Genomic DNA, 9185 nt, shown 5'->3' on the forward strand with positions numbered 1-9185 from the left:
CCATCCAGTTTTTTATTCACTGGAGAGGATCCACTCCCTGTTGCAAGTGCCACCTAAACCATTTTGGTTTTCTCCTTCTACCTCTATGAATTTTGAAAACATTATAGTTTTATTTGCAAGTGCCACGTAGACCAAATTTTTTAAATATTTGTGTAAAATATTAGTAAAAATAGAAAAAAAATGAAAGATATAAAATTATATGAGAAAAGATAAAAAATGTATAAAATAACTGTTGATTTATATAATATGAATAAAAATAAAAATAAAAAGAGAAAATAACTTAGACTTTATTAATTTATTTATATCCATTAAAAAAAATGGCATTACTACTAAAGATATAGAACAATCTATATAAAAATAAAAAATAAAAAAATTAGAAATATTATTAAATATTGCGTAAGATGAATAAAAATTTTTTAAAATGACAATTTTACTAAAATATTTATGTGATAATTAGCATTGTTCATATATCAACTGGATATGATAAGTCTTTTACATTGGAGTAAAATTTAGATCACACTGTGCAGTCCAAGTCAACTAGTCGTTTTTAATCATTTTCAAATTTCAACCATAGTTATGAGGATAAGTTCTTTCATCGTTGCCAGTAATTATGATCATAGTCGCTTTTGCATGCATTTTTTCCCCAATTGTTGCTTTCTGTTTGCCGTGTTTTCTGCGGGTTCAACAAGTTCAACAGAAAAAAAAAAACTAATAATAATAATAATTATAGTAAAGAAAATGAAGTCAACTGACAAGAGTCAAGTTTTAATTGGGAGGTGCCGATAATGACGATTTAAGGAAAGAAAGAGACCAGTTCAAAGTCAAGTAGCGTATCCATTAGTTTTGAAATTTAAAGAAAACGAGGAAACATTCTGAGAAGTTGTTGGTCTTTAAAACTCAGGGTGTTTGGCATTTTGCATTACAATTTGAGGATGGTACTACTTTATGTTTTGCGGTTCTTTTTGGTTTTAAATCTACTCCTCTACTTAAAAAATTCTACAAGCTGTGACTATGACATCGTTTTCGGCCCTCCTAATTCTAATGACGATGCGTCTCTGTCCACGCACTCTCTCAGTGCGGGATGCTCAAATGTTCAGCTTCCCGCAGCGTATTATCAATTATGGCCTTCCAATATCTGCAAACCCATTTGCGTTCTTAACTGTGGAAATTCCCATCCAGTTCAATCCATCAGCTAAATGTGCCCAGTGTCGTGGTGACACCAGGGTTCCGTATGGCCAACGTTTCCTTGACAGGGAAGGAAAACCTTACTGCGCTACAAGGTACGTATGCATGCACCAATTGCCATTCCAAAACTAGTAAATAGGTCTTTTGCACTTCTCAAACACTTTCCTATTTTACTTGAGCAGGAATGACAAAGAAGGGACTCGGATGCTTGCACTAGCACTAGGTAATTTACATATTTTAATATCAAACATCTAAGCAGTTTGAAATCTCAGATTTAGCCTACATCCATTTTCCCCATTTTGTAATTAAGAGCCATTTCTACAAAGTTTTAGCAGAATTGTTTTTTTTTTCTTTTTTTTGTACGGTCCCCTGCAATTACTGCTGCTGCTACTACTACGAATAATAATAACTGGTTAAAAGATCTAAGATAATTATTCGCATATGTAAATTTTGGATTTTCACATATTCAAATAAACATTGAGTGACCCTGTTTACGTTTTGAATAATTTAATTATTCTTAAAAATTCCAAAAGTAAAAGCTATAACCATTCAACGTTAACATATGACCATCACAAAGCATTCACATCTATTTTTGAACAAGAAAATTCACATCCTTACGATAGTAACAGTGTCATCAAATACTTTGCCTTCTTTCTTATACATTGAAATTATTACCTACTATGTCAGCAGCTTTATCCATTGTGGCTGCATTGCTGTTGCTGTTGGTTTTCTGCTTAAGAAGAAAGCTTTTCACCCTTACTATATGTTGCTTTTGGAACAAAGCTCTATCAACTGGTGAAATAATCATTGTCTCCTTTTTGAAGCAACACGGTTCTCTTCCAACCAGACGGTACAAATATTCTGAGATACAGAAGTTCACTGATGATTTCAAAGTCAAATTGGGACAGGGAGGATATGGGACTGTGTATAAAGGAAATCTACAAGATGATAGTCTTGTTGCTGTCAAGGTTTTAAGTGAAGTGAAGGGAACTGCAGAGGAATTCATCAATGAAGTTGCAAGCATTAGTAGGACATCTCATGTTAACATTGTTAGTCTTGTGGGATTCTGTTTTCAAGGTTCCAAAAGAGCTCTAATCTATGAATTTATGCCTAATGGATCCCTTGAAAAGTTCACATGTGAGGAAAATTCAACTGCAGGTGGTCGCCAATTGGATTGCATAAGTCTGTATGACATTGCAGTTGGTGTAGCACGTGGATTAAGTTATTTGCATCGAGACTGCAATACCAGGATATTGCATTTCGACATAAAACCTCATAACATACTACTTGACAAAGATTTTTGTCCAAAGATTTCAGATTTTGGACTCACTAAAGTATGTCCAAGAAAAGAGAGTATTGTTTCCATGTCGTGTGCAAGGGGAACTATTGGATTTATTGCTCCCGAGTTGTTTTCAAGGAATTTTGGTGGAATATCTCACAAGGCAGATGTCTATAGTTACGGAATGATGGTTTTAGAAATGGTTGGAGGAAGAAACAACAAAAATGTCCAAGTTGATCGTTCTAGTGAGCTGTATTTTCCGGATTGGATTTACAAGCGACTTGAACTAGATGAAGAGTTAGGATTGCGGTGTATCAGAAATGAAAGCGATAGGGAAATAGTGAGAAAAATGACATTGGTGAGCTTGTGGTGCATACAGACTAATCCTTCATCTCGTCCATCAATGAGTAAGGTGGTGGAGATGCTTGAAGGAAGTTTGGAATTATTTGAATTGCCGCCTAGGCCCTTTTTTAGTTCTTCTCCAACATCTCCAATTAATTGCTCAAGTAATACATCTGAAAGTTTGTAGAAATTGTTTTACCTGTTCTAGTCTACTTTACTTGTGCAATCTAATTAATATATAACCACTGGTTATTTCTTCCTGCACCATGTATCCGTGATTTACTACCCTAAACTATACTTGTTAAGATTTTCATTGAGTCAAGTCTTCAAAGATGCTAAGAATGGGTATATTACATATATTCTATGATCTTTAGCCCAGTAACTTGGAGCACTTTCCATCCCAGTTACCTTCAACTGGGGCACAACAATTTTTTTTTCCTTGGCATTAATGCAAATTTCTGATCTCTGACGGGGGTACTACTATGTATAGGTTGTCGATCCTTTGCCATGTATGTGAGTTTAGACTAAAATATCTTATTGACTAATAGATGACTTCATTCAGTAGTAGTTTGTTCGATCTCACTAGTAATAATAAAGGCTAATTGTGTACAGAGAATAATACTATTCAATTCGGTGGGTGGTCCTGGAGGATTCAAAATTCCACAAAAACATTGGAATATGTTACTCTATAAAAGACCAGCTCCAAGTCAACAGTGATTACAACATCGACGTAAGCTTAACCGAATTACATTGCACAGAATTCTTGAAGTTGCCGTACGTGTAGTAAAGGAATCATGCATGCTAATGCTACTATATACTCAATCCAGAGCATGTATTATTGGCCACCCTGTATAAAGTGTTTGCTACAAGGCTTACAAAATTAAAATTTAATTGAAACTATGATTAGTCTCACCTTCAGTCTCAAATTATTATTTGTGTAGTCCCACAACAGTTGAGGGTCAAGTAGAATTCTTGTGCCGAGGACAAAGTTTGATTTCCAAGTCCACTTGGCGTGTCAACAACTTCAAATCATGATATCACAATATTTTTTCCATATATCCAGGTAATGTAATAAGTATATGCAGCACAATCCTTGCAGTTAAATGTCCTAAGAGTACCTTGCCTACTTTCCAAATGGCTCCCCTTTTTCTGTTGAAAACACTGATTCTGTGTGAGCTTATGTTTGTGGTTCATGTCAAAGCTGAGAGTGAAAAGTGTCCAACCTCTTTTGAGTGTGGGAAACTTGGCACCATCATGTTCCCTTTCACATACTCAAAACGCCCTCACTGTGGCGTATTGGCCATACACGGCTGCCATGATAACAATCCAAATGCCCAGCAAGTCATAGTATTAAACAACAAACCAAATGGAAGGTTTCTTGTTTTAAACATTGACTTTCGTACCATAACGATAACCGATTTGGCTCTACTTAAATCTTTGAAATCCCAATCGCAGACTCAGCGTTGCAAAGCCTTCAGCAATAATTTGAGTCTACCTCTCATGCCCAGCTCTCCCTTAGGTTATTCATACGCCAAATTCAATAAAACACTCTTCACATGTCCTTCCAATAACCTCACCCTTCCTCCCGGATTTTATAACTATAACAACTGCTCTAACTACCACATCTACTATGATGGCTTTCAAAGTCTCGGAGATTCTCCTGACTTACGGCCGCCAGGCCCTTTAGCAGCATGTTCCAAGATTCATTTTGCATTAAAAGACGAATCAAATGATACAGACCCCTTCTCATTTCTGTCTGACCGGATCGTGTTGGAAGTAGAATTATCCAGTGATTGTAGAAACTGTATTCGTCACAGAAGAGGACACTGTCAACTTGACTCCCAAGGAAACTTCCTTTGCGTCACAGGTATCTTAGAAGTTCAAACGAAGTAAATCAATTCATCTATCTATTGATTTGTTAAAAATTAAATAATTGTTTCATTTTCAACTTGCTAGACGCAGGTCATATTAGTTGGATCGTGAAGATGGGACTAGGACTCGGTAATGAATCGAACACAATAATCCTCACTATCGAACTTTATCAGTGTGTGAAATTTAATGAGCCATTCTACTTTTATCAATTACACATCATCTTCTATATCTCTACTCTGAGACCAGAAAAATATAATTTACTCTTGGTCCTTCCATTTCTTCTCATTGCAGTTGCTACAGTTCTAGTGCTAGTAGTAATGGCCACGCTCTACTGCACAACATGGAAGAAGGAAAATCCTAAACAAATGCTGGTGGTTGATGCCTTTTTGGAGAAACATGGGCCCCTTCAAATAAGGAGATATACTTATTCAGATATGAAGAAGGTGACCAACTCCTTCAGAGACAAACTAGGCCAAGGAGGATTTGGCAGTGTATACAAAGGACAATTGCAGGACGGACGCCATGTTGCAGTAAAGATCCTAAGTGAACTGAAAGGTGATGGTGAAGATTTCATCAATGAAGTTGCGAGTATGAGTAGAACTTCTCATGTTAACATTGTTGCTCTTCTTGGCTTCTGCTTTCAAGGTTCCAAACGAGCTTTGGTTTATGAGTTTATGCCCAATGGATCGCTTGAGAAGTTAATCTATGAAGAAAATACTGTGATAGGGGATCACCAATTGGATTGTCAAACTTTATATAATATTGCAATTGGTGTTGCTCGAGGACTTGAGTATTTGCACATGGGCTGCAATACTAGAATCTTGCATTTCGACATAAAGCCCCATAACATTCTCTTAGATGAAAATTTTTGTCCCAAAATTTCAGATTTCGGACTTGCAAAAGTTTGCACTAGAAAAGAAAGTATTGTATCAATATTTGGTGCTAGAGGAACTGCAGGCTATATTGCTCCAGAGGTATTTTCTAGGAATTTTGGTGCAGTATCTCACAAGTCAGATGTTTATAGTTATGGAATGATGGTTTTAGAAATGGTTGGACGAAGAAGGAATATCAAAGTTGAAGTTGATGCATCTAGTGAGTTATATTTCCCTCATTGGATATATAATCGCCTTGTGTCAAATCAAGAACTTGGTTTGCGAAGTATAAGAAATGAGTGGGAAAATGAGATGGTAAGAAAGATGACAATAGTGAGCTTATGGTGTATTCAAACCAACCCTTCAAGTCGACCATCAATTAGTAAAGTGGTGGAAATGCTGGAAGGAAGAGCTGAGTTGTTGCAAGTGCCACCTAAACCATTTTGGTTTTCTCCTTCAACATCTCCCTGAATTTTGAAAACACTGTAGTTTTATGTGTTGCAGGCTTGTTGCAATATATTGCTTTATTTATTGTCATATGTAACGTCCTTTTTCTTCTTATATAGTAATTGCCTGGGAGGTAATAATTGTTTCTAGTTATTATAAAGCAAACTCAATATTTTAAGGTTGAGTTATAGTTGATTAATTTGTTTGCTAATTCTCTGGAAAAATTTGAAGTCACACATCTGAAACTTTATAGAATTTACTGTAACTGTTCACCAAGTCTTTGATATCAATAATATACCTGGCACCTTGTATCTGATTTACTACTATAAGATGTATAGTATCCAATTGAAGTTTCATATCTCCTTTGCCGTATATGTGAGGTTATTTATCAGGCATAGACTAAATAAAAATATCTTATTGACTAATGGATGACTTCATTAAGCAGCAGTAGGAATAAAAGAGGCTAATTGTGTAGAGAGATACTGTGCAATTTAGTGGGTGATCCTGGTGGATTCATGTTGGGAAAAACTCAATAAAGGTTCAAAAACAAGAACTTATCTAACAGTGGAAGCACTAAAAATAATTTTTTCATAATTTGTGCAATTAAATGGGCAATACCAAAGATACTCCAAGCAACAAATATAATGACAGAAATTAAATAATCAGACACCATAATTTTAACGTGGAAAAATCCCCAAAAGAGGGACAAAAAACCCACGGGACCTAGTCTAGAAAAATCTTCCACTATCAGAATAATGGGTACACAAACAGTCTTCCTAGTGACACTAGGGCATCTCAACAATCAACAAAATACATTATCAAAACTGATGGAATCAACATAAACCCTCCACAAAAGTGGGTATCTCAAATCAGGCAAAAGAGAAGGCAAAACAACTAGCAAGTTATATCCTAATGTTTATCTCTACACCAGGAACAACATACTAAAATTTCATAAAAAATAGAGCAAGTTTACCAAATCAATGTGATCAAGGTTAGCTTGCCTTTTCCCCCCAAATTCTTCTCCTCTTCGGCACTGTGTTTCGTGTTTCCTTTTTTTTCATTCAAAGGAATGAAACTCTTCTCTCTCTCTCTCTCCCGTGGCTCTCAGCCACTTCTTTTTATTTTATTGTTTTTCCTTTTTTTTTTAAAAGGTTGTGGGTCCCACTTGAGATTGGGGACCCACCAACAAATCTCCTCCTCACCAACTCAAGTGGGGATAGGCTGTTCTACCAAACCCGCCTTCTCTTTGCAGGAATCAAACTTCATTGCAGGTAAACTCTTAGTCATTATATCTGAACCATTATCATCAGTATGGATCTTCTCAAGTGCATATGACTTCATCTCAAGCGCTTGACGTATCCAATGATACCTCACCTCTATGTGCTTCGATCTGGAATGAAACGTCAGATTCTTGCTGAGATGGATAGCACTCTGACTGTCACAAAATAACACAAACTTCTCTTGATTGATGCCTAACTCTTGTAGGAATTTCTTCATCCACAAGAGTTCCTTAGAAGCTTCAACAACAGCAATGTATTCTGCTTCTGTAGTAGACAAAGCAACACATTTCTGAAGTCGGGATTGCCACGAAACAGCTCCCCCTGCAAAAGTCATCATATAACCAGAAGTAGACTTCCTTGAATCAAGATCCCCAGCCATATCCGCATCTGTGTAACCATCCAACACAGGTTAGCCACTTCCAAAGCATAAACAAACTCTGGAAGTACCATTAAGGTATCTGAGAATCCACTTCACTGCTTGCCAGTGTTCCTTGCTAGGATTAGAGAGAAACCAACTAACAACTCCAACGGCATGAGCAATATCCGGCCTGGTGCAAACCATAGCATACATCAAACTGCCAACTGCAGATGCATATGGAATCTTCTTCATTTCCGCTTTCTATTTCTCACTTGTAGGACATTGCTGCGAACTTAGCTTGAAATGACTAGCAAGTGGAGTACTAACAGGTTTGGAATTACTCATGCTAAACCTCTCTAAAACCTTCTCAATATACTTTTGCTGTGACAACCACAGTTTCTCATTCTTCCTGTCATGAGTGATACTCATGCCAAGGATTTTCTTTGCAGGACCCAAATCCTTCATAGCAAAGAATCTGTTCAAGTCTTTCTTAAGACTTTCAATCTTCATAGTGTCATGACCAATGTTCTGAAAACCGGACCGGACCGGCCGGTTCGATCGGTTTAACCGCGAACCGGCGATGCAAACGGTCCGGTCCACCTGCAGAAACCGTCCTGGAAAGAACCGGCGACGAACTGGTGAACCGGCCAAAAACCGGTCTGTTGAGCCGAACCGGTAACCGGCCGGTTCTGCATAAACGACGTCGTTTCATTATATTAAAAAAAGAACCCCTTAACCCGACCCGACCCGAAGAGCACCCTGACCCGGTGACCCCAACCACCCCCCGTTTCTTCCCCCGAATCCCTAATTCTGTGTGTTGTTCATCTTCGTGAGAGAAGAGAACAGAGAATGAGAGAAGATTGAAGCTGAACCCTCCACGCCCGAACCCTAGCCTGCCACCGCCCCCTCCTTCGTCGCCGCGGTCACCGGTCAACAGCGCAACCGCCGTCGCCTGGTCATCAGCCCAAGTAACCCTCATTCTTCGCCTGGTTCCCTGCCCAGTAGCCAGCCGTCTGCCTCGTCTTCATCTGCCCCGTCCCATCGTCTTCATCGTCGCGCGGTGAGTAACTCGTCTCTGCTCATCTTTGTTCTTCACTTCTTTGCCTCTGTGAACTTCGACTTGCCTCTGTGAACTTCAACTTGCCTCTGTGAACTGACTTCCTCTGCTCATCTTTGTTCTTTGCCTCTGTGAACTTCTTTGTTAGTAACCTAGTTTGCAGCTCAATTTCTGTTTGTTAGTAACTTGGTTTGCAGCTCAAATTCTGTTTCTTGGTAACTTGGTTTGCAGCTCAATTTCTGGTTGTTGGTAACTTGATTTGCAGCTCAATTTCTGTTTGTTGGTAACTTGGTTTGCAGCTCAATTTATGTGTGTTGCTCAATTTGTGTTTGTAGTTCAATTTCTGTGTGTTGCTCAAATATCTGTTTTGTAGCTCAATTTTGTTACTGTTTTGTACTTTGTTAATGCTGGAAACTGACTCGGTTTTGCATATTTGTTGACTGGCTGAATTTCTCAAATTTGTTCTGCATAATTGTTAATGTTCATTGTGTAG

The 9185-nt window shown here is 37.8% G+C and overlaps 2 protein-coding genes across 3 annotated transcripts; both read left to right on the top strand.

Moving 5' to 3' along the window:
- The first annotated feature begins 941 nt into the window (after positions 1-941).
- On the top strand, positions 942-3070 carry LOC130951760 (LEAF RUST 10 DISEASE-RESISTANCE LOCUS RECEPTOR-LIKE PROTEIN KINASE-like 2.1). Of its 2 annotated transcripts, none has more exons than XM_057880478.1 (3): positions 942-1280; positions 1368-1408; positions 1873-3070. In XM_057880478.1, the coding sequence occupies exons 1-3, from the start codon at positions 1012-1014 to the stop codon at positions 2991-2993; spliced, it is 1431 nt and encodes a 476-aa protein (XP_057736461.1). In that variant the 5' UTR covers positions 942-1011; the 3' UTR covers positions 2994-3070. The 2 variants fall into 2 exon arrangements, with proteins under 2 accessions (XP_057736461.1, XP_057736462.1); XM_057880479.1 differs by having other exon boundaries at positions 1876-3070.
- Positions 3071-3552: 482 nt separating this feature from the next.
- LOC130951470 (rust resistance kinase Lr10-like) lies at positions 3553-6123 on the top strand. Its single transcript, XM_057880124.1, has 3 exons — positions 3553-4673; positions 4763-4807; positions 4970-6123. The coding sequence occupies exons 1-3, from the start codon at positions 3941-3943 to the stop codon at positions 6019-6021; spliced, it is 1830 nt and encodes a 609-aa protein (XP_057736107.1). The 5' UTR covers positions 3553-3940; the 3' UTR covers positions 6022-6123.
- The last annotated feature ends 3062 nt before the right edge of the window (positions 6124-9185 follow it).

The sequence above is a fragment of the Arachis stenosperma genome, chromosome 9, assembly GCF_014773155.1.
Source record: "Arachis stenosperma cultivar V10309 chromosome 9, arast.V10309.gnm1.PFL2, whole genome shotgun sequence".
Classification (NCBI taxonomy): domain Eukaryota; kingdom Viridiplantae; phylum Streptophyta; class Magnoliopsida; order Fabales; family Fabaceae; genus Arachis; species Arachis stenosperma.

Excerpts from the sequence above, each read along its gene's own strand:
- LOC130951470 (XM_057880124.1), top strand. The coding sequence starts at position 3,941 with ATGGCTCCCCTTTTTCTGTTGAAAACACTGATTCTGTGTGAGCTTATG. Across the intron at positions 4,674-4,762 it reads AAACTTCCTTTGCGTCACAG|ACGCAGGTCATATTAGTTGG; the intron begins GTATCTTAGAAG and ends TCAACTTGCTAG. Across the intron at positions 4,808-4,969 it reads GAAGATGGGACTAGGACTCG|TTGCTACAGTTCTAGTGCTA; the intron begins GTAATGAATCGA and ends TTCTCATTGCAG.
- LOC130951760 (XM_057880478.1), top strand. The coding sequence starts at position 1,012 with ATGACATCGTTTTCGGCCCTCCTAATTCTAATGACGATGCGTCTCTGT. Across the intron at positions 1,281-1,367 it reads AAACCTTACTGCGCTACAAG|GAATGACAAAGAAGGGACTC; the intron begins GTACGTATGCAT and ends TTACTTGAGCAG. Across the intron at positions 1,409-1,872 it reads GATGCTTGCACTAGCACTAG|CAGCTTTATCCATTGTGGCT; the intron begins GTAATTTACATA and ends CTACTATGTCAG.